The 27,318-nt window shown below is 39.3% G+C and overlaps 5 protein-coding genes and 1 long non-coding RNA gene across 27 annotated transcripts in view; 4 read left to right on the forward strand and 2 right to left on the reverse strand.

Annotated features, from left to right (window-relative positions):
- Positions 1-7,109, forward strand: part of LOC108659724 (uncharacterized) — a 175,826-nt gene extending 168,717 nt beyond the window's left edge. For both annotated transcript variants that reach the window (XM_018112777.3, XM_089265462.1), the window contains one exon: positions 7,032-7,109. The gene's annotated coding sequence lies outside the window, so the exon portion shown is untranslated. The remainder of the gene's footprint in view (positions 1-7,031) is intronic.
- Positions 1,652-9,473, forward strand: CanA1 (Calcineurin A1). Of its 4 annotated transcripts, none has more exons than XM_018112779.3 (13): positions 1,654-1,845; positions 2,416-2,882; positions 4,550-4,881; positions 4,956-5,067; positions 5,760-5,905; positions 6,015-6,232; positions 6,341-6,434; positions 6,697-6,822; positions 6,910-6,991; positions 7,804-7,881; positions 8,087-8,171; positions 8,233-8,330; positions 8,910-9,473. In XM_018112779.3, exons 2-13 carry the CDS (start codon positions 2,669-2,671, stop codon positions 9,224-9,226), a joined length of 1,902 nt encoding a protein of 633 aa, XP_017968268.1. In that variant the 5' UTR covers positions 1,654-1,845; positions 2,416-2,668; the 3' UTR covers positions 9,227-9,473. The 4 variants fall into 4 exon arrangements, with proteins under 4 accessions (XP_017968269.1, XP_017968268.1, XP_089121586.1 ...); XM_089265460.1 differs by having other exon boundaries at positions 1,654-1,799; XM_089265461.1 differs by lacking the exon at positions 1,654-1,845 and adding an exon at positions 2,064-2,332.
- A 1,958-nt stretch (positions 9,474-11,431) lies between these two features.
- On the forward strand, positions 11,432-16,164 carry Alp4 (Alkaline phosphatase 4). The gene is made up of 3 exons (XM_018112782.3): positions 11,432-11,833; positions 14,237-14,478; positions 14,649-16,164. Exons 1-3 carry the CDS (start codon positions 11,677-11,679, stop codon positions 16,008-16,010), a joined length of 1,761 nt encoding a protein of 586 aa, XP_017968271.1. The 5' UTR covers positions 11,432-11,676; the 3' UTR covers positions 16,011-16,164.
- Positions 16,165-16,226: 62 nt separating this feature from the next.
- Chchd3 (Coiled-coil-helix-coiled-coil-helix domain containing 3) lies at positions 16,227-17,478 on the reverse strand. The gene is made up of 3 exons (XM_018112787.3): positions 17,362-17,478; positions 17,107-17,262; positions 16,227-16,945 (listed from the first exon to the last, which is right to left on the reverse strand). Exons 2-3 carry the CDS (start codon positions 17,225-17,227, stop codon positions 16,398-16,400), a joined length of 669 nt encoding a protein of 222 aa, XP_017968276.1. The 5' UTR covers positions 17,228-17,262; positions 17,362-17,478; the 3' UTR covers positions 16,227-16,397.
- A 2,553-nt stretch (positions 17,479-20,031) lies between these two features.
- dco (discs overgrown casein kinase 1) lies at positions 20,032-27,287 on the reverse strand. 18 transcript variants are annotated; one of them, XM_089265649.1, is made up of 5 exons: positions 27,101-27,287; positions 26,116-26,198; positions 23,151-23,316; positions 21,654-23,059; positions 20,032-21,115 (listed from the first exon to the last, which is right to left on the reverse strand). In XM_089265649.1, exons 4-5 carry the CDS (start codon positions 22,953-22,955, stop codon positions 21,011-21,013), a joined length of 1,407 nt encoding a protein of 468 aa, XP_089121775.1. In that variant the 5' UTR covers positions 22,956-23,059; positions 23,151-23,316; positions 26,116-26,198; positions 27,101-27,287; the 3' UTR covers positions 20,032-21,010. The 18 variants fall into 18 exon arrangements, with proteins under 18 accessions (XP_089121775.1, XP_089121616.1, XP_089112173.1 ...); XM_089265490.1 differs by having other exon boundaries at positions 23,151-23,319; XM_089256047.1 differs by lacking the exon at positions 27,101-27,287 and adding an exon at positions 26,948-27,077.
- LOC149092134 (uncharacterized) lies at positions 25,483-26,168 on the forward strand. Its single transcript, XR_016196188.1, has 2 exons — positions 25,483-25,624; positions 25,689-26,168. It is a non-coding gene; the product is annotated as an uncharacterized LOC149092134 (long non-coding RNA).
- Positions 27,288-27,318: the final 31 nt, after the last annotated feature.

Below are 27,318 nucleotides of genomic sequence, written 5' to 3' on the forward strand. Positions count from 1 at the left end.
CTTAGTTCTATACAATACTTTAATTGTAATATTAATTTAAGTATTTTATTTACACGATTTTTCATTGCACAAGATTCGATTTCTAAATTGCTCTTCCAATTGCAATTCCATTCAATTATAGCGGAAGTGAGAACAAATGTAAATTTTTTTACTGTCTGTAGTGAAAGCCTTAGAATAATAATATTTGCTGATCTCGGTGCGGATGCCGAGCAACCCGGCGAGTAATTAAGCAGCATATTCCAAAAGAACACCAGATGAAATATAAATGTGGTTGTGTGTGAGAGTGTGTGTGTTTGAGTGCTTAGGATACACATACATATGCACATGTTTTTTGCACGAGGCGCGCACAAAGTCAAGACTTTGTATAATTATAGCGACACCCACCTATCGGCGCCCAATTTCTGGCCCGAGCGCTCACACTCACACACAGACACACACACACACAATCAATATATATATTATCATGGACAGACATTCAGACAGACAGAGGACGACGACGTCTCGCAACGACTCACGGTCAAGTTGAACAAGTAAGAAAGCTCTAGTCGAGACTGCTCGACTACGAGATCCCCTGAACCCTACAAGCAACTGATATTTCAATAATAATTAGCACCCACACACGCACTCATGCAAACAAATACACGCACACACACACACTCACATATACAGGCGATTTCGCTTGGGTTGCGCTGCAGTGTTGGCAATATTATGAGAACTTATTTGTTGAATAATTTAATTTCTAGACGTACGATCGTAATGAAACTTTCAGAACGTAATCATAATGTTAAAATGTATGTGTATACCGAATCACAAGTCTCTAGTATTTGATATACGACTTTTACAAAGATGAGGGTGAGGGGGTGGATTTAGGGGTGGGGGGTAAATTTTAACACAAACCGAAATTGTATGACATGCGTCTTAATATACATTTTAAATTTGGAGACTGTAGCTTGAAAGATGTAGGAGATATAATTTTTTAACTGATCTTCGATAAGGTTTTTTATCGATAAAAAAGTATCGGAATGAGTTATCGTTTTTTAGTGATAAACTCGATATCCGCGTGATATATACGGACATTTTAAAAAAAAGTTGAAGTCTCTAGCTCTTATATCTTCTGAAATCGACGCGTTCAAACATACGGACAGACGGACGGACGGACGGACGGACGGACGGACGGACGGACGGACGGACGGACGGACGGACAGACAGACGGACAGGGCTAAATCGACTCAGCTCGTCGCCCTGATCAAGAATATATATACTTTGTGGGGTCTGCCACGCCTCCTTCTGCCTGTTACATACATTTTAACAAAACCATTATACCCTGATTTCCCATTTTCAATGGGTTCAGGGTATAAAAACATTGAGAGTGCGGATCGTTAGCAACGGATGTTGCTTGGAGGATCGCAGCGCTTTTTGTTTATGGAGGTCAAAACTACAACATTTGTTGTGGCTCTTCTGTTTTTTACTCGCGTGTGTCACGTTAACCCAATAAATAAGACATTTGTAAATAGTGCTACTACAGCAAGAGAAGAGAGGATTTCTTCTTTTTGATTAGTATTTTTAACAGTGGCAGCGCCGCTGTCAAGGGCAGCTGCGTCGACAGCGACGCCGTCGGTGGACGATAGAGCCGAGCGGCCTCTCGCCATTTGTCGATGCGTTCGATCGTTGTTTTTAATGTGTCTTTGATGTTGTCTAACGATTCGGTTAGCTGCTAGCTTTTCGCGAAAATTCAAAACGAAATCTTTTCGCTCAGTATCGAGGGAAATCACGACGCGCCAACTTGGTGGGAAATGCCAGTACGTGAACGCGCTCAATTAGTGTGCACAAGGATTAGCAGCAAAAGTGTGACAAAAGTCATCTGTATATATATATGATATGGAAAAAATAAAAATAAATATAATATTTAGTATATAATGTCTACAAAATAATCGCGCTCTTCCTGTCGTTCATCTAATTAGCATCGAGTGCCGAGCGATTATACGGATCAGCTCTTAAGCAGTGCTATGCCAAGTGCGCTCTATCTGTGAATAGATTCTTTGAAAAAGTTAATAAATTTCGTGAATAATTGCACAAAATTGATATATTAATTGCCAGGCATTTATATTCTACCGTGAATACGTCTTAATACACATTGTCGAGTAGAGCTGTATCTCTATAAGTATAGCTAGTGCCTGGCTATAAATAAATAAATAAAAAAAATTATACATATGCATAGATATACATATATATTTATACACATAGAGCAAATAACAACAAATTTTATTTATTGCCCCATATATACATAAATACATACACACATGCTTGTTTGTATAGGTATATGTTAATGTGTGTGCGTGTGTGTGAGTGTTGTGTTTGTGTCTCAGCCAAAAGCAAATAATTTTGTTTTCGTTTTTTTTTTTTTTTTAATTTTAGCGCTCACTAACTTTTTCAGCGTTAAAAGCACAAACAAAAATTCGTGTCATAAAATCCCATATTAAAAATACAAATAAAAAAGAATTATAAAAAATTAGCCAAAATATTTTGCATCAACAACAAAGTGAACAAAAAAACCTAATAAAATTGTGAATTTTTTGGTGTACGCAAAAAAAAGTCAACTGAAATATACACAAAAAATATATTCATAATACAATAGCAAGAACAAAAGCCTAATAAATATAGGGGCAAAATGTCCACGACGACGCGAAGTTCACTGACGAGAAAATCGTCGCTGTCCAAAAGTAGCACCACGGACAAAACAACAACCAAATCAACTACGAAATCAGCAACAACAAAGTCATCCAACACAAGTGCAACAACTACAACAACAACAACAGATGCAACGGGGAGCGGCAGCAGACAGAAAATGCAATACACAAAGACGAGGGAACGCATTGTCGATGGTACAGTACGAAACAATAATAATTCATACTACTTACATGATCTTAGCACTGCCCCAAAGCTCTACCACAAACATACCTTAAAGATATTGCTATCATCATTCATAGAACCTTTATGACAATCAATAAAAAGCCATTCTTCATTAGCTTAGGTCGTAAATTGTATCTACTGCAACTGCCAGATGCTAGTATATAGTAGACTAATTAAATTCAAATTATATAAAATTTTAATGATATTTTATCTAAAAAATAGTACAGCTATATATAATAAGAAGCCTACTAACATTTACATGCCTTGCAAAAATGTATTAAAACTGCCTCTTGATGGACTTAAAATGTGCTTAAATTCTTTTATTGACTATGAAGTCTCTCAATAAAAAAATATCTTTATATGGTTTTAGTATTCTATAAAATGTGTTTGTATTATATTTTCAAAATCATTTTTATTCACTGTAGACTTGCATTTGAATTCCAAATACTTATACGATACATTTTCAAGTCAACCTCAGTCAAATTTTCATGATGCAGTTTCGAATTTTTATTGATGTTGAGTGTAATAAATCGACAAACGTCAGAAATCAAATAAACATTTCAAAGTAATTTAAAATTTGTCAAGTTTCCCATTTCTAATGACAATTTCCGCATTTCGATAGTCTAAATATATTTTTAGTTTTATGTATAAATGTCATCGAACATTTTGAGATACTCTCAATAAGAGAATGATTTATGCTAATAAATGATGAGAATATATATAAATTATTATTTATATAAATATTACTTGGAGTATATATATATATAAAATATCAAACAATTAACATACATATACCTTTGTCAATATCTCTCTCTCTATCTCTGTGTCTCTCTTTCTCGCTGTCTTTATTTTTCTTTGTCTATCTCCCTATCTGTCGCTCTTGCTCTCTCTTACTTTCTCTCTCTCTCTCTCTCTCTCTCTGGTTCTCTCTCACTCTCTCTCTTTCTTGCTTTCTTTCTTCCTCCCTCTCTCTCTCTCTCTCTCTCTTTCCCTTTTATTCTAAAAGATCTGAGCTAGATATTAATTAAAAATAAACTATCAATAAATTGACATTCAATTTCTCACTTCTACTTCCACGGTCCAAAAATATTTGATACAGCAAACGTGAGCAGTTAATGTTGCATAAAACATAATCTGAATGAAACGTGTTGCAATAAATAAATATTTAATTAAATTGAAAAAATGCTTTGGCAGTCATTATGTACAGCATCTGGGCCGTAGACAATATTGGCATTTTATTGGCATAATGCGCGGTAATTTGAACATTTCGATGAAGACAATCTGAAATCGTGTGCGGACGTATGTGTGTGCGTGTTTGTTTTTGTGTGTGCCAATCAAGGTGCGACTTTTATATTCACTCATTCAAAATTTTCGTAATTAGCGTAGAGAATTCATGTGCATTTACCCCTGGCAGATGCCGCCGCTAGCAGCAGATGTAGCGGGCCTCGTAAATCTGGCAGCTTAGCCAAGCCAAATATTGGCGATAAGTTGCTGCAGCTCGTTAACCCACATGCATATGAAAACACACGCACACAGACAGACTCGCATAAACTGCAATCTATATCAGACGTTGCACATTGCGTATACGCAATGTGTGTGTATATATAAACTAATTAATTCAATTGCTGCTGCTATTTAGATGTGCCCCTGCCGCCCACACACAAACTGACCATGTCCGAGGTCTACGACGATCCCAAAACGGGCAAGCCCAATTTCGATGTGCTGCGTCAGCACTTTCTGCTCGAGGGCCGCATCGAGGAATCCGTCGCCCTGCGCATCATCAACGAGGGCGCCGATCTGCTGCGCGAGGAGAAGAACATGATCGATGTGGAGGCTCCAATTACCGTCTGCGGCGACATTCACGGTCAGTTCTTTGATTTGGTTAAGCTCTTCGAGGTTGGCGGCCCGCCGGCTACCACGCGTTACCTCTTCCTGGGCGACTACGTGGACAGGGGCTACTTCAGCATTGAGGTGAGTGAGTGCCGTGCTGTTGAACTAATTATATAGATAACTTATGCAATACTCTCCCTCTGCACTTTACACAGTGTGTGCTCTATCTGTGGGCCCTGAAGATCACCTATCCCGACACGCTGTCGCTGCTGCGCGGCAATCACGAGTGCCGCCACCTAACGGAATACTTCACCTTTAAACAGGAGTGTGAGTAGAAATGAGGCGGGAAATATGACAAAGGAGATTCATTAGTGATAAGTGAAAGAAATTATTGATTTAATGGAAAAACTTTAGATTTTCTACACTTGTAGAGATAATGCTGTTATCTTGCTTGCTCTTGCATCAATAATCACTTTATCATTTATCAGAATCAAGTTATTTTTATGCATATAAATCTATTGGCAAAATTGGTCTGTAGCATTCGCTTCATTTGTTCCCAGTATCAATTATTCAACTGTCTCATATATCAGATTCTGCTCGAGTGGATCTCTCCGTTTGGTCTCATGTGCTAGAGTGAGACAACTGTCTAGTCTACTTTTCTACTCCAGAACTTTAGTTGATACTGTTAGTAACATTATGATGGGAATTTTAGCACAATAGTAGAAATATACCCATTGGCCTGTTATAACAATCATTCCTTCTAATTCTTATACATCTTACACTCGAATCATTCTATCAAAATTTCCAGACAAACTTATATTGCTACAATCCTTAATTCAATATTATACAACTCTTTAAGTTTGTCAAGATTTTTCGGGCCAATTGATAGACAGATATTAGCACTTCTTATGTTGATCTTACTGTCATTATAAGAGCAACAAGAAGTGCATAAATCTCAAACACCTGATTGGTATTTTTGCTTATTGCTTATTGTGTTTTCGATCCATTTGGCATTGCAGGCATTATTAAATATTCGGAAAGTATTTACGATGCGTGCATGGAAGCGTTCGATTGCCTGCCCCTCGCCGCGCTGCTCAACCAACAGTTTCTGTGCATACACGGCGGTCTATCGCCCGAGATTTTCACACTCGACGACATCAAGACGGTAATAAATTTGGCAGTCGACTGTCTCGCTGAAATGTTTACAATCGTCTGTCAAAATTGTTGTTGGTTCTCGTTTCGTTTTGTTTTGGTCTCGTTTGGGCGAATTGCAGCTGAATCGATTCAGGGAGCCGCCCGCCTATGGGCCCATGTGTGATCTGCTATGGTCCGATCCGTTGGAGGATTTTGGCAACGAGAAGACCACCGAGTTCTTCTCACACAATTCGGTGCGCGGCTGTTCCTATTTCTTCAGCTACGCGGCCTGCTGTGAGTTTCTGCAAAAGAACAATCTGCTCTCCATAGTCCGGGCGCACGAGGCTCAGGATGCGGGGTAAGGCTTTCCTTTTTGAAACTATCTAATATTCGATTTGATTATTTATCGTTGGATTGTTTAAGTTTAGACTTGGGCATTTTCTGAAATCAATTCGTTTACTTGCAGCTATCGCATGTATCGGAAAAATCAGGTAACGGGCTTCCCCTCGCTGATCACCATCTTCTCGGCGCCCAACTATCTGGATGTTTACAACAACAAGGTATGACTTGGCCAATACGATCAACTTTATTTAGCCGCATTTGTATATTTGAATTTGTTCGCTCGTCGTTGGCTATTTTTAAATTACACAACAACAGCAAGAAATCGTTAGCTGCACTGCGCTGCGCTTGTTATAGATCGAGTATTTTTCTTTTATTTGTCTTGCCCGTCTTGCCTCCCCCGTAAATATTGTTTGGCTCTCTCTGTTTTTCATATTTTCGCAACAATTTTTGTCCAAACGCATCGTCAACATTTGACAAAAGGCAGCTGTGCTCAAGTACGAGAACAACGTGATGAACATAAGACAATTCAACTGCTCGCCGCATCCCTACTGGCTGCCCAACTTCATGGATGTCTTCACCTGGTCCCTGCCCTTTGTTGGCGAAAAGGTGAGCCTCCCCTCTCGCCCGCCCATGCCCTTGTCCGGGCCAAGTCAAGCAACACTCATTCCAATCGAAAACCACATTCTATCCTAGGTCACGGAGATGCTGGTTAATGTTCTCAACATTTGCTCCGACGACGAGCTTGTCGCAGGCCCCGATGACGAGCTGGAGGAGGGTATGTATATCAGCTAATACCATTGATGTGCCTGTGTAAGTGTGTGTATATGTGTGTGTGTGTATATATATGTATGTTTAATGTCGTATGCACCATAGTAGCTGAACACAATACAACACGGACAACAATTTTTATCGGCAGACCGATATCGAAATGCCTTTGCAGTGGTATGCTATTATTGTAAGAGGTTTTTCATATAATATATGTGTTGGAGTAGTCCAAATCGGAAGGAACCCTTGCATGGCTCTATTGGAATATAATCAAATAAAATTTGTATAGGCATATAAGAGAAGGACTACAGAACTTTGATTCTGTAATAAACAGTTTACTTAAATCATATTTATTAGGCTATTATATTTAATGAGTTTCAGATCTAGGTAAGATCAGATAAAAATAGAGCATTTAATAGAATTTCAAATGCACTCTAGCTAATTCCATAAATGTTGAATCGAATAGTTTATTCTATATATGTAGCTATATCTCAACTGGAAGAGTAAGACCTCAGACTTTAAGCATTCGCCTTGATAAGAGGATAATATGATTCTAATCAAATTTACATATTAAGGAAAATACCCTCTGCAAATGTATTTCAAAGCAATGAATCCACACCAACAATTACTAATCTAATATTACCACAAATTATTTTCAAAAACAAAAAACAAAATGTAATAATAAAACCAACAACAACTTCAACAACAACAACAACATCGACAACAACAACACATAACCAAACAACCGACCACTGAATAAACACGCCCCCTGTTTGTGGGATGCTGTTGGGATGTGGGCTATTTTGGTGCGTCCGTACGTAGAGCTGCGCAAGAAAATTGTGCTCGTGCCGGCGACAGTGAATAATAATAACAATAACAATAATACGCCCAGTAAGCCAGGTAAGCTCCGTGTTGCGAGAGAGCTTTGCACAGCTTTGATCAGCTTTGGCACAAAGCTTTGCCTGAATATTGTCGAGCGCGCGCCCGCACCAGAGTTGCCTAGATATGCTGTTAAAATGTATATAGCTGTATATATATGTATATAGATGATTGGATGGCTTTTCATTTGAATTAACCCAACTAATTGAGCTCTACGTATTCGCAGCTTCCATGTCGGCGCTGCGCAAGGAGATAATTCGCAACAAAATACGCGCCATTGGCAAAATGTCGCGTGTCTTTTCGGTTCTGAGGTGAGCAGAGATTCTCATGTAACCTGGTCTTTAAGCATATTAACTGTCGTACACCTTGCAGGGAAGAGTCGGAGAGCGTGCTGAAACTGAAGGGCCTGACGCCCACGGGCGCATTGCCAATGGGCGCGCTGTCTGGTGGGCGTGATTCACTCAAAGAGGGTGAGGAAACCAAAACAAAGCAACGAAACATAGAACATACTACATAGAACATAGAACAGAGAGCATAGAACATAGAACATAGAACATAGAACATCGACATTAGACCGAGAACATAGAACATAGAACATAGAACATAGAACATAGAACATAGAACATAGAACATAGAACATAGAACATAGAACATAGAACATAGAACATAGAACATAGAGCATAGAGCATAGAACATAGAACATAGAACATAGAACATAGAACATAGAACATCGACATTAGACCGAGAACATAGAACATTGAACATAGAACATAGAACATAAAACATAGAACATCGACATTGGACCGAGAACATAGAACATAGAACATAGAACATAGAACATAGAACATAGAACATAGAAAATGGAAACTTGTAAATGTCCTACCTCAGATAACATACGCTATATAAAATGATAAAATAATGAACCACTTTAGAGTTGTGAGCTACCATTAACTTTGTATATAGTTGACAGAGTGATGTAATACATTTATATATTTACATCATGTTATAATGCTGGTCTAATGATAAATTGTTCGTATCCCGTTCGACAGCACTGCAAGGACTGACCGCAGCCTCTCAGATTCATTCCTTTGCCGAGGCGAAGGGCTTGGACGCTGTCAATGAGCGGATGCCGCCGCGTCGTCCGCTGACGATGAGCGCCAGCAGCAGCAGCATCACAACCATTAAAAGCACCACCACCACCAGCAATAGCAACAGCAACAGCAGCAGCAACAACAACAACAACAACACAGAAACCACCAAGAACAGCAACAGTGATGCCACACTAACAAAAACGAGCCGAACGACCGTTAGATCGGCGACTACAAGCAACGTGCGCAGCGGCTACACATCGAAGAGATTCTCATAGTCAGCGGGATCAGAGCTAGGAACTGCTGAGTCACTGCAATGATATATACCTATACATATTTAGTTTAATTGATTTTCAGTTTCATTTGCTAGTCACTTGCCCAATTACATCTTCTTTACATATTATTTATACTTACACGCATACACACATACATATATTATTATTTTGTTAGCACAAATTTTATACGGAATTCGTTTGTAATGCTAGTAAAAATTGTTACACCTTTCATGGAATTACTATACTTGTACTTTTACGTGACATGAATAATTTTAAATAAACCTGACAGTAAATAGCGCAAAAAAAAATGTTGCACTGGACTGGCTGGTAACGGAGGCGTGGCCAGGCGGGCAGATTTCACTATTTGATTTGTGGTTGGGCGCTAGGCGGGGGTCGTCAGCCAATGCCAATGCCGAATATAGCTGTCATGTTAACAGTTAGCAGCAGCAGCAGCTCAACTCATGCGTAACAGATCAACAGCAACAACAACAACAAATACAGAAATGATTGCCATAAAGCAATCCAGTGTGATAATTAAACAGCAAAGAGCAAACTGCAATCGTCGCGGGCAATCGTCACTTAACGTCATTTCGAATTGAAGTTTTCTTTTCTTTTCATTTGCGTTTGCATTTTCCAACTGTTCTTTGCAGTCTTTACGGCCTTTACATTGCCCCGTTAAAAACGTGCGCAATCAGAACGCAGTTGCACAGATAAAGAAAAGAAAACTGAACGCTTGGGCACACTACAGTGCTCTCTGGCAGTCTTGACCCACATTTGCCAGTCCACAATTCAACTTAATTTTCTCAAATATGCGAATATACGTACATATATCTCTATGTATATCGTACTAAGCTGAGCTAGGCCTATACTAGTTAATGGAAGCTTTAATTGATTTCTGTTTTTATAATTTCGTTAATTATTGTCAATAAAAAAAATAATTGAAGTAAAAAATATGTTCTCTTCGACAGCTGTGTGTGTGGAGTCATTTAATTGTTTACAAATGTTTTTTTATATATTTAATAACTTTGTTTGCTACTATACTTATTAACTAAATAAGTCATATGCTGAAAAGTAACTCATTATAGCTGCCATTTGATATAGAGCAGCTCGTTCCATGTGATGTAATTGGAAAAACAGTCTTAAAATAATAAAAAGCTAATTTTTTCCAACTGAATTTATAATAAAGTAAACGGGTTAAATCACAAATATAGTATAGCTATTGGCAGTCAATCAAAATATTATTAAATATATCTATTTTATATTCAATGGAAATCACCTTTTACTTTACTTTGCAATAAACGACTCGAAAAACAGCTAAAAAATTATTCAAAATATTTATTTTAAAGCAAAAGGCCGACACGTGTATGTATGTATGTATGACGTCTTGAGCATATACAGACTATGTTTAGTGATAAGACTGCATAAAAATAAAGAACGCATGTCGTCTGACAAAGGAATGATTTATGCTTGATCTAGAATAAGCTCGCGATCTCATTTGACTCAGTAGAGGCTCGCTTACAAATCGGACAATAGACCAATTTCAGTCCAAATTTAGTCGCACTAGTCGCCTGACATATCATATGTTGTTCAGATTGAAGAGACTGGCGCCCATATGGAATTATGAGTGACATTGATCGAGGTTGTAGGGAGTGGAAAGACCCTAGTAGATAGCGCCGCTAAGTCCAAGACAAATAATGATTCAGGCTAATTTTATTTGAGTTTCTGATGTTCAGCTTCAGTTCGGATAATACAAACAATACGCAAATGTCAGAGGAAATCTTTTATCAATTCTCGAAATAGTACATCTGCAGCACGCATGAGATACGAGATCTGATAAAGCGAAGAGCGCGCCCGTCAGCCGACGGACAGCTGCTTGGGCACCAGATTCACGTGCCATTCAAGCCGTAATTCAACGTATTGGCACATGTTGTTGGCCCGTGCCCGTTAACGGCCGATCGCAAATATAATAAAACACACCAAACGATGCTTTATGGCCGGCCGAGGCCCACAGACGACCAATTGTTGTTGCATTTTAATGTGTTTATCTGTACTGCATTTCGTAAAACACACACAAAACAATACCAAAGAAAACAATAAGCAGCTTGCTCGTAATGCTCCCGGTTCTAGATGTCGTTCGTTCGTCATTTGCCCGCTTCGTGCACAGCCGCCGATCGTCAGCGATCGTCGACGATCGTGCTCGCCATATAACGGCGCTTCAGCGTATGCCGAGTCGCCAGTCGCCGCAAATCCGCTAATTGTGACCCATTCGCGAGCTCGTGTCCGTGCTCAAGACCCGCGATCCGTGAAATCGAACTAGTTTTACGTTTTCTCAGTTCTACTGCACCACATGGACAGCTAGAACGCAACACAATAACTGTGATACTTATAATATAAATACATATATACGGTCTTTAAATAATCCCAGCTTCGACTCAATCACATCTACATATAAGATGCATTCGGTTCTATTGATACTCCTCGCCATCTCCCTGGGCGCCTGGTCGGCCACAGTGCAGCCGCCGCCTGTGATACAAACTCTGAGCACAGCGGGCAGCAACGGCATTGGGCCCGAGTTCCAGGTCACCGAGAAGCAGGATCCCGCCTCGGAAGGTAACTATGCGAGCCATTTAGGGCGTGTGAGGAACTGCGTCTAGGCACGTGAGCAGGCGAACAAATTTCGCATTCGCTCTATTGCTACGTGTTAGTTCGACTCAATCGGCTCCAGCTCAATTATGCAATGGCAAAACGAAAACGAAAAATAGAAAATGCTATTTAAATAAGTGTCGTTTCGAAAAGTAAAAAATAGATGGGCATATATTATATATAAATATTTTAATTTACCAAGTGCAAATTGTTAAATCTACGGAAAAAGTTCGAATTGCGCAATAGCAAAAATAATTGTAAAAACTTTTTTTTTTTTAATATTCAAGTACAACATATTCTTCTTTATATATACATACATGTTTTTATTACTATGTATGTATATGTATTAATGAAGTAGATTACAATTAAAGATAACAAATATTTTTATTTATTTATTTTTATTTTTTTGTATTATAATTTTTTTTTTTTTATTATATTTTTTTTTTTTTTTGTGAACTTCGAATATTTTTTAAATCAACAAAGCGGAGATTTAGTGTTTTTTAATATTCTCATTAGACATGAAGCATTATTTTAAGTAATTAAGATGTCAGGCAATAATGATTAGAAGTTAAAATTTTTATTTACATTGCAAGTTGAGAAATATTTAATAAACAAAAATTCGCTTCTTCAGTTACAAACAAAATATGCAAACAAAAATTCCCCATAGGCACTGATTCTAGATGACTTGCACAAGCTTTACGTCACTTTAATCAAGTAGCACAAATTGAAGACAGCCAAAAGAAAAAAAGCTTTCTTATCCAATAAAACTCGTTTTCTGATAGATGCTAAATATTATTCAAAATATATTTGAAATACTCAAGACAAAACTGTATTGAATGGATTTTATAATTAGAGCTAATTAGTTCCATAACAAATGCAATAATCAAATCATACATATGTATATATAAATCAGCTAAAATATATAACTCTATATAACTCTATATAAAATAGCCGGTAAATATTTATACGCTTCAATATTCTTGAAACTCGTACCAAATGCAAATGACAAATATTTTCTATTTACTCAGCTGAAAGATATATGTACATATGTGCTGTATATGGAAATTCCTGATATGAAACTCTAAAACTCAGCTGCGTTAAATAATTTCAAATTTTTTTTTTTTTTTTTTTTTTTCTAAAATAATATAATATAAATTAGTTTTATTTTGTTCAAATTCCGCGCAATACCAATTTGACTGCATTTTGTTGTTGCAGAACAATCGGCGCTTCAATTGGCGACAATAGTTTTTAATTAAGACATAAAGAGATTCAGCTGCGTGCTAACCAAATGTCAACTCCAACACAATCGAATCGGACAAACAGCAATTAATTAGAGCCCTTTCACAGGCTGCCACAGGTGTTACATTCGGGGTACAGCCACCGGCGTATTCTATCCATAATTGTGATAATTAAACTAGCAACGGCCGAAAGCCTCTAATTATCCACATCGATTTCATTGACAATTCGAATTAACAGTCTGACAACGCGGTTTAACTGTAACGTGCGTCAGTGTCACGATTAACGGTCGAATAGGGAGGAGCTGAGGCTCGCGGGTGCGTGGGTGTAATGGAAAGGGGGGGATGGGGTTAGAAGAATGGGGAATGAATGCTGTTCAAACAAACGTCGACTGCATACCTAAGATGATAATACAAATATAAAACAAATACTTTAAAAATAATTTTAAAAAATATTACCAGCAAATTATAAAAAAAAAAGAGCAAACGCATGCATACCCTATAAAAACAGAAAGTTTCCGGCTGGTAGATGCTCTAAAAATATATAATATGAGAAAATATACCTTATTTTCAATATAGTATGGTAATAAAATGCAAATATATATCGCAAAATGTTTAAAGATCTCAGACATACCCTGTCAATATATATGCCTGTGTACTGGGTATCAAAAATTAGCATTAAATATATATGTCTACCCACATAAACTGTCAAATGGCTGAATATATGTAGAGATACAGATAAATACCGTTTCTATTAAATGAATTATTTAAACATTTGAGTATGTAAAATCCTAGTTAATTGAAGCTTAGTGAGTGCAATAAGTAAATCCCCAGTTCCAGAAATAGAATACAATGTTCGCATAGCCAATGGATGGGCGAACGACATAGTGGGGTATTTACCGAGCCGTTGAAACGTTACTAATGGATATTTTGTGCTCAACGAGCGACTTCCAGATATTTGCTTTGTCTTTATGGCAAAACAAATCTAAATAATTAGTCGTAGCGGCTGATTCTAGACATGATCGGTCGTACGAGTCGTACTTGACAAGTGCCAAGTGGGTTTCACCAGTAATAATCAGTAAAATCGTCGACGAGCTGCGATCGTGCCTAATTCATTTCCAATTCTCAATTATAGATGCACAATTCTGGCGGCAAGTGGGCCTAAAGCAGCTGAGCAAAACTATTGAGAAGGCGAAGCGGGCCAAGGACAGCTCGTATCAGCACAAGGCCAAGAACATTATCATCTTCATTGGCGACGGCATGGGCCTGTCCACAATCAGTGCCGGTCGCATCTACAAGGGACAGTATCTGAAGCATGGCCATGGCGAGGAGGAAATGCTGTCCTTTGACGAGTTCCCCTTCACAGGCTTAGCCAAGGTAAGCTTCGTACTTTCAAAACGCTGATCAATAAATATCTGGTCAACTAATAAATCAAACACTCATATGATTATTCAATGCAAAAGTGACCTAATCTATGTGTCAATCTGTCTACAACTCGACCCATCAATTATAAATCAAACTTAATCAATTGATTTTATCTTTGGCAGACTTACAACGTGGACAAACAGGTGCCGGACTCGGCGGGCACAGCCACGGCCATATTCACTGGCGTCAAGACCGACTACGGAGCCATTGGCATGGATTCGACGCGCTCAACGACGAACGCCAGCCAGGGTCGACTGGACTCCATCATGGACTGGGCACAGCGCGAGGGCAAGCGCACCGGCGTCGTGACTACCACACGTATAACACACGCCACTCCTGCGGCCACCTATGCAAGGATCTACCATCGGGACTGGGAGTGCGACACGGAGGTGCCGCAGGAGTCAGTGGGCATCCATGCGGACATCGCGCGCCAGCTGGTGGAGAATGCGCCCGGCAACAAACTGAACGTGGTGCTAGGCGGCGGCTTGTCGCCCATGGGCGCGTTCAACGAGTCGGAGGTGAAGACCGTCCAGTTCGAGGGCGGCACCGAGACCATTTGCAAGCGCGGCGATGATCGCAATCTGGCCACGGAGTGGCTGCAGCAACATGCCAATGACAGCAAAGAGGCGAAGCTGGTATACACGCGCGAGCAGCTGCTCCAGGTGGATGTGAAGGAGGTGGATCATCTGATGGGTCTGTTCCGCAACAATCACATCACCTACTCCATTGCCCGCGAGGAGGGCGAGCCCTCGCTGCAGGACATGACAGAGGCGGCGATCGGAGTGCTGGAGCGTGGCGACGAGTCGAAGGGCTATGTGCTGCTGGTCGAGGGCGGGCGCATTGACCAGGGTCATCATCAGAACTATGCTCGCGCTGCCTTGCACGAGGTCTACGAACTGGATCTGGCCGTGCAGGCGGCACTGAAGATGACCAATTCGGATGAGACGCTGATTATAGTGACGGCGGATCATTCGCATGCTGTCACATTTAATGGCTATCCGGAGCGTGGCGCTGATATATTGGGTGCTGCGAACTTGCACAAGCCCAAGGATCCCATGGTGTATGAGACCATCACCTATGCGAATGGACCCGGCTACTTTGACCACTTGGCCAATGAGACAAAGCCCGCGAACAGCTCCAATGTGTGGCGGCCACTCAAGATGTACACCAAGGAGCAAATGGAATCGCCCACATACCGCCACATGGCCACGCTGGCGTTGAAGGATGAGACGCACGGCGGCGAGGATGTGATTGTCTTTGCCAGCGGTCCAGGCTCTAGTCTGGTGCGCGGTGTCTTCGAGCAGAACTACTTGGCCTATGTGATGAGCTATGCCGGCTGCATGGGTCCAGTGAAGAGTTTCGATGAATCGTGCCAGCGCCATCTGTCGGCCGTCGGCGACAACAAGAGTGAAAGTAGTGCCGCTGCGCTGAGACTCACGCTGCTGCCGCTACTCGCCGCTTGGCTGATCGCGCAGCTGCTGTAATCCTTATTTACACACACACATGTATATATATCTGTGCCCGTGTGTGTTTTGTTGAGCTATGTAGTATTTACGGGTTTGTAGTTAACTTCATCAAAACGTTAGTAAAGTAATAAGAAGTATAAGCATAAATAAAAGGAAATTATCGCAATTTAAACTTGAGTGGTCGACTAGACAGTTTCCATTTCTTATAAAATTATAGATGGATAATGAACAATCTGCAATAGACAAACACACCTTTGTTATGTATATTAAATTAATTTACTATGGTTCACAATGACACTCGCTTTTGATAGCGCTCTTCTGCTCTTCTTTAAACATATCTCTGAAGGCGTTTATGTTTGGGGCAACCAAATAGGAAAGAAACAATTTCAAACGTTCAACAAGTCGCTAACCAGCTTTAACAGCCACCTTGCTGGCAGCAGCAGCAGCAGCTGGCGCTTTGGCTGCTGTGGCTTCGGCGTCCAGTTTCTTGATACGATGCATATCGACGCATTGCCTGAACTGGTTCACTTCATCGATGCACTTTAGCGTCTCGCCGGGATGCGCACGATAGCAGGCGAGAAGCTGGCCCTTGAGGTCTCCGCATGGTGGGACCTTGTGCGCCGCCGCTGTGCTCACAAACCGCTTGTGGACACCCTCGACGGCATTCGCATACTCTGTCTCCATGATGGTGTTGGTCTTTTTCAGGTTCTCCTCCAGCTTCAGCATACGCTGTTTCCACAGTTCGTCATTCTTGACCAGCTCTTGGTTCATTTGGCGCTGTACATCAGCTGCGCTGATCGTGTGTCCACCGTCCTGCACATAGATGGGCGTGGGAGCCTGGTATACAACTGTTGGGGGTGCGGGGGCTACATCTTTGACGACCGCTTTCTTGGGCGATTCCTGGGGTTTGGGCACCGGTTTCGATACCTCCGCAACGGTGGCATTTTCGCGTGCTGCAAGTCGCAATATATTCCGTTAGTTTACATATACAATTTATATATAAATAAATGATCATTTGACAAATTGTTGCATAACACTTGGCCACAGCAAGTTGTTAAAACTTGGCGGCGCAATTGCAATTGTTTGCAATTCTTTGTCACACTGTGTACTTTACCCTGCTGTGATATACCCTGCTTCAGGCGTTTCACCACATCGTCGGATATATCGAGGACGCCGGCAGGAGTTGGATTTTCCATTGAAACGGAACGTGGATCACGCGATTGCCTTGCGCCCATCTTATAGCTGTTGTTGTTTGTCGCTGTGAGGTAGCCTGAGTGGCGGCAAAAGTATTGCAATTGTTATTGTTTATTTATATTGTTGGTAATCAGTAATAGTATTAACTTTATGGCTAATTGTTACAAAATAATACCTTTTCGTTTGCAAACTTGTGTTGGGCTACTAGAGATGGGCGATAGAGAGCAATGTGTGGTAATTGAGATGAGCGATAGGCGCAATTTGCATATCTAGAGATGAGCGATATACGCGAGAATGTTCCCTTTCCCAGCTCGAATAAAAGTCAATTAACTTTTATATGTAAAATTATTGCAAATTTTAATAGTTCGTTGAAGTAAATGAAATATGCACATGTTGCATATTTATGTTTCTTTTCTTGCCATAGTTATACAATGTATCGCTTACAGTTGCAGTCGCTACTTCACCACTCATGCACATAAATCAGTGAGACCATCTGCAAGAAAAATGGTTGTTCTGCGGTTCGACTTGGGCGGGAAATTTAAAAATAAATTACCTTGCTCTACTGGCTATAAAATTGGTTGAATAACTTTTTCCAATTTATTTTTAAGAAAAATGCCAGATAAGCTATTTTCAAAATCATTGATTTTATTCATTTTAGCGCTCCTCTTATGTTTTTCTTGTCGACATTAATTACATACAATTACCAGTAAATGACGTTCGCTTTCTTCGTGTATCTAATATTGTTGCAATTTGTTAATTTAATGGATTACTTATTAATTATTTATTTATTCATTTACCCTTTTTCGCTTCTAGTTTGACTTAAACATTGATTTCGCAATGTGCGTTAGTATTATTTAAATTTCGTTTTATCTTTGTTATGAGTTCTTTGTTCAATGTGTTTCAAATGCTATTGAACTATGTGAGTGGGTGTTGGGATGTGTATGTGTGTGAGTGTGAGTGTCTGAATGTGAACTTTGTATGTGGTTTGGCTAATGAAATACTAGATATGCGTGCATGTATCAGAGTTCATTTGATATATGTACCTAATTTCTTTAGCTGCTCTGTCTTAAAATTTGCTCCAGAAAATTCTATTCTTTGACATTTTTCATATAATTTGAATTATCAATAATAATAATATACATCAATAATATTTACGGAAATTTGTTGTTGCTATTTTAGTTATCTTTTAGTTGTCTCCACGTTTTTCATTGATTTTATAATTTGTTTTATGTTTAATTCGAATTAGTTTTCCGATTTTCGATCTCCCCTTTTACTTTCATTATTGTTATGAACTCTTTGTTGGTTATTTTGTATCTCATATCACTGTTGGTGGTTTGTTAATGTTCATATATCGCATATACATACATAGTGTTGTTCAATGTTTTTATTAGGTTAGATCAAAAATTCTAATCTCAATATACATATACATTCAATTTTACAAAATTTTCAAAATTTTTCGTAATATTTTTTCCATTTTTTTTCTATTTTATTTTTTAATTTGTTACGTGTTCTATATTTATATATATATATATTTGTATTTTTCTTACGGCGTATGGACTTGTCATACATTTAGCGTTTAAGTATATAGTTTTGTTCTCCTTTTCCATTCAGAGTTAAATTATTATGTTTAGTTAGTTTAGTTTTCTTTGATAAATCGCTATTTAGAAGGAAAATCACACAAGGTTATTTTGTTTTTGTTTTTATTCGAATAAATTTCTTATGTACATTCAGTTAAGTTGCTTTTGCTTTTGCATTTTGCGAACTAGTTCAGTGGTTCAGCAGTGGTTCATACACTATCTAACGGACTCTTTAATTCCGTTTTCGTTTCCATTTTCCTCCAACTTCCGTCTCCGGTTTACACACTATCTAACGGGCTATTCCATTTCCGTTTTCTATGGAAAATGATATTTCATAATTTTATATTTTTCTTTATCTTTTGGTCAAGTTACAAGGCGTGCGTTTGGGGGAATCAACTCAAACTAAAAGTCAGCTCAGTCGACGGTAGAAGATACGAATTTCCGAATCGAATCAAAAAAGAAAATTAAATTAAAGGAAAAGAAAAAAACACAAATGAAACAATTTGTAAGAAATATCACGTAATGCATGTTTTTTTATTTAACTTTCAGATTTCTGTTTTATGCTTTTACTTGCTCGCCTTCTAAACGTATATATGATCGTAAGTTATATAAATTGTAATCATGAAATCTAAACGTTTTATAGTTTCACATCAATAGAATTTAAATGTTTTGTTTTAGTTTTCGTTTTTTGTTATGTATTTCATAAGATAAACTTTTGTTGCTTGCACGTTCTTATTTCTTGCTTCTACATTCATAATTCATAATCTTGACTTGCGCAGAATTCGAATTACATTTATATTTATTTACTTAATTGTTTTTTCGTGTTTTTGATTTTTTTAGTTTTTATATATATTTAGCATTTTTGTGTTTATTTGTTGTAGTTTTTCTTTTTTTAATGGTTTGGTATTACTTATAGACAAATTTCATATTATAGCTACAATTTATTAGCTAGCGTTATAATTTTAATGCGCAGCTGACGCCCCTTAACGACTTAACAAACTAATTGAAAATATATAATATAATGCAAAGTACATTGTTATGTAGTGTTTGTATGTGTGTGTGTGTGTGGGTGTGAGTGTGTGTGTATATATATATGTATAGTTTATGTATTACGTTATTAGTTACATGTGTTGTTTTTATTCTTCCATTTACTTTCGTTTATGTTAGTTATATCGTTGAGAAATACGCAGAAACAGAGCTCGCAAATAATATTGAACACATCTATAAAGTTAAAAACTAATGTAAATCAGGTGAAAATAATTAAAGTGTTGTTTTTTTTACAAATTCCTTTTGTTTGCAATCAATTAGTTACAAATTAGAGAGTTGCTTAAAGCTACAGGGGGTTGGATTGGATAGATTTTAATTACATTTTTTTGCAGTTCTTTTTTTTGTTTTTTTTTTTTTACTTGTTTTCAAAATGTTTTCATAATGAATTATACACTTAGATTTAAGTATGTATGTAGTTGTTGTTGGTGCACGAAATGTCTGCTTACATTTGTTGTTGTTTTATGAATTAATCGTTAGTTGTACTTTATATGTATACATATATATAGAAGTGTATATATATATACATATAAATATACAAATATATGTTTATTTTTATGCTAGGTAACTAGTCTAAAAGTTAGGGACACTGGCGCATATTGTGTCCTTTGTTTGCTTTCTTTACACTCAAAGCTTACAACTTATATTCAAAATATGTTTCGTTTTTTTTCTTCTCATTTTTGTATTTAGTATTTAAATATTAATTTATAATATATATGCCCTTTCATTTAATATAAATCTTTAATGCCATTTGTTCAGTTGAGTTGGTTGATAAATTTCTCATTTGTTGCTGTTGTTGATGTTAATGTTGCTACTACTGTTGTTGTTTTTGTCACTGTTGTATTTGTTGTTCGTGTTGTACAGAGCACAAAATTAAACAAAATGCAAATAATTTGTTTATCCTGTTCTTTGTTAAGCAGTGTAAATGCAAAACACACGCAGAACTAGCTAGAGAGCGGATGTGATACGTGTGTGTGTGTGTATGTGTGTTAGAGTAGAAGTTGGAGTGGGTGTCTGTGTAGGTGTCGGTTTCTCTTTGCGTTTGTGTGTCTTCGTTTTTGAGTTTGAGCTCTTCTTCTTCTTCTTCACTCTCTTCTTCTTTGTCTCTGTTTTAGGCTGTTGTTCTCTTCGTTTTCAACTGTCGTCATATTCAATATCATCATCCTGTCTCTCGCTCTCCGTTTTTCTCTCTGCCTGAACAGTTTACAAATTGTGGTTTAACGAATTTCTTTTTTTTGCAGGTGGAGCTTGCATTAATTGTAGTGCATACTTTCGCTTTTTTGCCGCCGACTTGCAATTGTTTACCAACTAAAATTATAAGTTAAACTTAGCATATGTTAATCATAACCATTGCCTGATGACTCATCATCACCAGCAACTCATCATCGTTCTCATTATTATCAGAAGCATCAAAGCAAAACGCAAATATTCAAGAAAGCAAAAAAATTAAGCATATAAAATTAAAAAAAAAAAAAAAAACAAACAAAAATTTACAAAAGGAAAGCGCAGCTGTTTGCTTCTCGTTGCCGGGGTGTGTGGGGAGAGGTGTAGGCTGTGTGTGTTACTGCAACATGTTGTCAGCGACCAGGTCGCTGAATGAACTATACATATAACATGTTATGTACGCATACATCAATTATATATCAATATATATATATATATATACATAGTAATGTATATATAAAGAGCGCAATATACTAAATGTGTGTTTGTATATATATGTGTGTGTAGGAGGCTGCAGCTGCTGTACGTAGGCGTATGTGTGTGTGGGTCGGTTGCCGTCTGTTTTTGTTTCGCATCCTCACATAACATTCTAAACAATAAAATATTATTTAGCATTTCGTACATCACCCACAACACCGCCAGCTTGAAGCCCTCCGCCTTGACGCATCCGTATCGATGGACGCCGCTCCGGCGTGTCGTAGGGTTGTCGCGAGGAATTGGTGGCCGCCATCGAGTCATCCATGTTGAGTCCTCCGTTGCCAATCATTTGGCCACCAGCGCCTCCATTGCCACCGGCTCCGCCACCGCCGCCGAGCATGGCGAGCGTCTGTCCAGCACCCGAACTGCTGCCCAGCATCTGTTGTGTGCTGCCGCTGGCTGTGACCATTGCCGTGTTGACCTTGTGCTGCTGTTGCTGTTGATGGGAGGCAGCAGCGGCAACAGCCGCCGCTGCAGCAGCTGCGTCCTGACCCTGGCCCTGGCCCTGGCCATCGACGCCATCCTGCGCCTGCTGTATGGCTTGTGGATTGCGCGGACCGCCGAACTTGAGCAAATTCCAGTCGAAGACATAGTCATAGGTGAAGCCCAACCGATGGAATAGGTTGCGGAACAGCTTACGCAAGTGGCAGTAATCGGGGCGCTGATCGAAGTGCATCTGCCGGCAGAAGTTTAGATAATTTACAAACTCGCTGGGGAAGCCCTTGCAGAGCACAACGATCGATGTGGACAGTTTCTTTTCAGAGATCCGCTCGTATTTCTGTCGCTTGTTTGCCGCCTTCAAGCCCTGCCAGGGTAGGGCGCCCAAATTGAAGTACATGAGCACATAGCCAAGCGATTCGAGATCGTCGCGTCGCGACTGCTCAATGCCCAGATGCGTGTTGATCGAGGCGTAGCGTGCAGTGCCCGTCAGGTTTTTGTTTTCTCTATATTGTATGTGCTTCAAGGAGCGTGGATCGCGAAACTTTTTGGCCAAGCCAAAGTCAATTATGTACACCAGATTGCCCTTCTTGCCGAGACCCATGAGGAAGTTGTCTGGCTTAATGTCGCGATGTATGAAGTCGCGTGAGTGTATATAGTCAATGCGCGATATCATCTGATCCGCGAGCAGCAGCACAGTCTTCAACGAGAAGCGCCGCGAACAGAAGTTAAACAGATCCTCCAGCGACGGTCCAAGCAGCTCCATCACCATCACGTTGTAGTCGCCCTCGCTGCCGCACCAAATGATTCGCGGTATGCCAATCCCACCTTGCATTGTCTTATAGAACTTCGATTCGATGTGCAGCTGTGGATGTTTGGTGCGTATGCATTCCAATTTGATGGCCACCTCCTCGCCCGTGTTTATGGTTGTGCCCAGATAGATGTCGCCGAAAGAGCCGGAGCCGATTTTACGGCCCAAGCGATATTTGTTCCCAACACGCAGCTCCATGCTTATCTGTGTGTTTGTTTGAGTGTGGGTGTGGCTGTGTTATGTATGTATATAAAATATATAATATATATAAAAATATATATATTATATATGTGTGGCGTCGCCTGCATAAAAGAAAACGAATTAAAGCATTGCATTCAATTTTAATATGAATCTGATTCATATTCATTTTATACTAAATATGTATATAAAAACCTTTCGCAGTCCTTTTCGTCTGTTTCCGCTTTAGATGCGTTTTCCGTTGCGCCTCTTCTTCGACTTCTTATCTCTTTTATCTGATCCGTTGTATTTTGTTCATGCGTTTTCTTTGCGCACGCTCAGGCGTTTCGTTGGCTTTCGGTGCCAGTCGCGGGCGCTGCGGCTGCTGCAATCAGACAAAGTTCTTATTAGCTTGCGATTATGGTTCGCTACATGAAGGGTTAACGGTACATGACAACGACGACAACAATTTAAACAAGAAAGCTCTAGTCAAGGCTGCTCTACTACAAGATCCCCTGAACCCTTCGACGAATTGATATTTCAATAATTCGAATTTGCTTTTCTGCTTACACAAGAAACAGCATTTGCACCCGCTACACAGTCTACATTTAAAATTTTGAGGCATTAGCTCTAAAGGTGTACGAGATATAATTTATCTTATTTTCGATATATAATCGATAACAAAATAGCTAGAGCAGTCATCGATATTTGGAACTCAATAAGCGCGTGATATACACGGACCTGGTCAAGAATATATATACTTTATGAGACACGCCTTATCTGATACGCCTCCTTCTGCCTATTAAATACATTAAACAAAACCGTGATTTCCCATTTTCAATGGGATCAGGGTATAAGAATACAACAACACATTGAAGTACGTATATGTAGACATTTATAAACATATTTTTTAGTTTCCATTAAATTTTTGTTTTTTTTTTTTGTCTTACAAGTAATATATCACAAGCTGTGTTATTATCGAATGCTTGGTGTCGGATATCGACTTCGAGCTACAGCTGTGGATCTAACCAAATGTAAAAAAAAATGACTGAAAAAGAAAGGCACAACAGACCGATAGCTAGGGACGTGCGATGTGTCAATTAGATAAGAACGCAAAACGAAACTGAACGTCGCTCACGTCGCCCAGCAACAACAAGATGAAGAGAAACAACAACAGCAGCTTGAAAAGATAATTGTAAATGCAAAACGCTGCAGTTTCCAGCAAAAGCAAAACTTCGTCGCGTATAACAGTATTGCCCAAATGGCGAAGACTATTTAGCATTTTGATACGGTAAATAAAAACAAGATATGTTTACCTTAGCATGTGAATTCTTCAAGAATCGAAGCAAAGAGAAATTTTTTTTATCACACTGAATATACCAGGCAATGGCAATGGGGAACCTTTACAAAGGCTTACACTACGTAGTTGAACTAGTTAAACTGTGGACGGATCGATAGCAACGCTGTTGTTATCGGCGACGAGATTTCTACGGTGCCGCTTCAGCGTAAATTCTAATCTAAAAATAACAAAAACAGCGCATCAACATGACGACATTAACATTCAGCGATGAATCAGCGCAAAAATGCATGGTGGTTAAAAAAAAATAAAATAAAATAACCGAAAGAAGAAAAAACCTAACAATAACCTGCTGCCAGCCGCAGCGACAATAAAGACAAGCATGTTTCTATGTGTGTGTGTGAGTGCGTGCGTGTGTGTAGGTAAACAATTAGAGATGAACAGTAGAAAAGAAGCAGCAAACAGACAACAAAAAATGCTATTTAAATGACACTTTCAGTGGTGAAAAGCACAGCACAGCACAGCAGAGCACAGCACAGCACACACACACACACATACATACATACAAACATTTAAAATGGAGTCGCGCCCCAGCAAACAGACAAATCTCAAGCAGTTGGGCACCAATGGCGCACAGCAACAGTAGAGCTGAAATTTTCTCTAGCTCGCTACCAAAATAAATGACAAAATTATGTTTGCTTGTTGCTGTTGTTAGTTTTGCTTTCTTCAAATAGAAGACAAAGATCATGATGTCTATTATAATATGTATGCATGTATAGCAGGTGCCTTTGCCTGCCTTGCCTTGCAGATATCTACATTCTTCTCAGCATTGGCTGCGGTTTCTTTTGATGTTGTCCAACACGCACCTATAACAACAAAAATCCATCTGTACATATGCGTGTGTGTGTTGCATGTATGTCTGCCTGTTTGTGTGGGTTTGTGACCTATGAAGCTGGGCCAGTTCTAACCTCAAAACTGGTCAAGCTTTTAAATGCACAACTATACACACACACATATCTGCCTGTAATTGTTGTTTGCTTTCTTTGCCTGTGCTGATTTATTAGTACTCCGCTCATGTCGTTTCGTTTACCGAAAAAAAAGTAACGTTTACCGTTCGTTTTTGTTGCCTTTTCAAATGCACGTTCTAGTTTTGTTGCTGCCATCATTTGACAGGTGCGCAAGTGAGACAGTCGCAGGCTCGCATTCGCACTCGCGCACTGTCTCTGTTACTCGCTTAAAGTATACATATGTGTGGGTGTTTGTTGTATGCTTGCGTGTGAGAGCAACAGCTGATCGTGGTGGGAGTGCAGCGGGACGGCTTCTTGTTGTTGTTCCTGTTCTTGCTGCTAGTTCCGGCAGACGTACCACACAAATTTTTATACAATATTTGTATGTATGTATGCATGTGTCGAATATGTTAATTTCTTGGTGCCTCTTTACAATTGCAAAGCAATGAGCGGCACGTTGCGTTGGCGGGCGCCAAAAAAAGACTTCCGTAAAACCAAGCGCCGTCGTCATAAAGGTAAGAGGGAGGAGAGGAAGAAGCCGCAAACACAAACAGTTGTTTCAACAAGAGTCAATAGCCATATCAGAACGGCAACAACAAAATGAAATGCACGGCTAATAAAACAATCTATGCAATTAATTTTGGAGTCAACGTCAACGTTGACGCCGCTGACGATGACGATGTCGACGTCGACTCGGCTGCGGCAGTCAATGGCCTCGGTGTCGAGGACGAGGCGACCTAACGTTAAACAGCATACACCGTTTTATTTTTGTTGTTTTTTTTTCTTTCTTTTTCAACCCGAGCTATTGTAACGGCTAACTGTCTGGCTGCAGTTTGTCTGTGAGAAAGAGAGGGCTGAGGAGTATTTTTATGCCTACCTTGGCGGATTCGGGAGTCACAGTGTGGCCAGGCTGCTCCGCTGCTGCTGCTGCTTGCACTTGACGCTTGCTTCAATTTCCAGCTGAAAATGCACTGCGTTTAATTGGATTTCAATTTCACAAGAACAACAACTACGACAACAACAACACTGGAGACGACGACTACGACGACGACGACGTCATGATAAGTGGAAACAAGGCAACAAATTCATTTCAACTTTCTTTGTTTTTGTTTTTGAGAGCACACACACACAGATGCACTCACATTTACGCAATATCGAAAACAATTCGTTTTGTACATTTCTTAGCAGCTTAAGCCAGGGCCATTTTGGCCATTTGGCAATTTTTCTCTTCTCTTTTTTTGGGTTTTATTATTTTTTTCAAATAGGTATTGTTTAATGATTTTCCTTTTCGGTTCTTTCTTATATCTCAGCCGCGCTTTGTTTGAGCGAACGTGTTCGCACGTCTGTCAATTTGCACACTAGCAAAGCGTTCGATTGGGGTTTATTTTTCTGCATTTATTACAACAAGAACCGCCAAAAATATCACAAATATGTTTTAAAATATTGTTAATATTGCACTGAGGCAAAAAACTACAACGGCGACGACGACGGCGACATACGAAAAAATACAAGCGAGTCGTTTGCCCTGGCACTCATACACACACGTATATCTGCATATGTGTGTATATATATATACTCACGCACGTATGCATGCTGCAGTAGAGTTGTCTCTCTTACACTGTTGTTGCCTTTACAGCGAGCACGTTGCTAGCCTGACTGTTTCAACGTTTTCACACCAACACATGCATGCCAGCGCGACATATACGTACACGATAACGAAGCACACATAAAGCAAGACGAAAAAAGTTGCCACCACTACGGGCACTGTGGCCGAAGCAGTCTCTCTGGCTTTTTGTTACGCACAATTTTCACTATTTGGCACGCGCACGTTGCAAATTTATATAAAACCAGCACCAACTTACTTTTTGCGCTTCTATATATTGTATTTCTTTGCACTTTTACATAAATAATTGAATTTCTTTTATAAATTATTTTCTAGAATTAATCTTTCGAACACAACAACACCAACAACAGGCTCGACCAGAAGTTCCATTTGAGAACCATTTAAATAGTTGCGGAACCATCGGTTCGTGGCAAGCGAACTAGACGGTGAACCTGTTTGTTTACACGACGTTGATAA

This window comes from Drosophila navojoa, chromosome 2 (assembly GCF_054131105.1).
Source record: "Drosophila navojoa isolate 15081-1374.11 chromosome 2, UAZ_NAV_1.0, whole genome shotgun sequence".
Taxonomy (NCBI): Eukaryota; Metazoa; Arthropoda; class Insecta; order Diptera; family Drosophilidae; genus Drosophila; species Drosophila navojoa.

Excerpts from the sequence above, each read along its gene's own strand:
- CanA1 (XM_018112779.3), top strand. The coding sequence starts at position 2,669 with ATGTCCACGACGACGCGAAGTTCACTGACGAGAAAATCGTCGCTGTCC. Across the intron at positions 5,906-6,014 it reads CACTCGACGACATCAAGACG|CTGAATCGATTCAGGGAGCC; the intron begins GTAATAAATTTG and ends GGCGAATTGCAG. Across the intron at positions 8,331-8,909 it reads GCGTGATTCACTCAAAGAGG|CACTGCAAGGACTGACCGCA; the intron begins GTGAGGAAACCA and ends CCCGTTCGACAG.
- Alp4 (XM_018112782.3), top strand. The coding sequence starts at position 11,677 with ATGCATTCGGTTCTATTGATACTCCTCGCCATCTCCCTGGGCGCCTGG. Across the intron at positions 11,834-14,236 it reads GCAGGATCCCGCCTCGGAAG|ATGCACAATTCTGGCGGCAA; the intron begins GTAACTATGCGA and ends TCTCAATTATAG. Across the intron at positions 14,479-14,648 it reads CCTTCACAGGCTTAGCCAAG|ACTTACAACGTGGACAAACA; the intron begins GTAAGCTTCGTA and ends TATCTTTGGCAG.
- Chchd3 (XM_018112787.3), bottom strand. The coding sequence starts at position 17,227 with ATGGGCGCAAGGCAATCGCGTGATCCACGTTCCGTTTCAATGGAAAAT. Across the intron at positions 16,946-17,106 it reads GCAGGGTATATCACAGCAGG|CACGCGAAAATGCCACCGTT; the intron begins GTAAAGTACACA and ends TGCGACTTGCAG.
- dco (XM_089265649.1), bottom strand. The coding sequence starts at position 22,955 with ATGGAGCTGCGTGTTGGGAACAAATATCGCTTGGGCCGTAAAATCGGC. Across the intron at positions 21,116-21,653 it reads CTGGCGGTGTTGTGGGTGAT|TTGGTAAACAATTGCAAGTC; the intron begins GTACGAAATGCT and ends TTATAATTTTAG.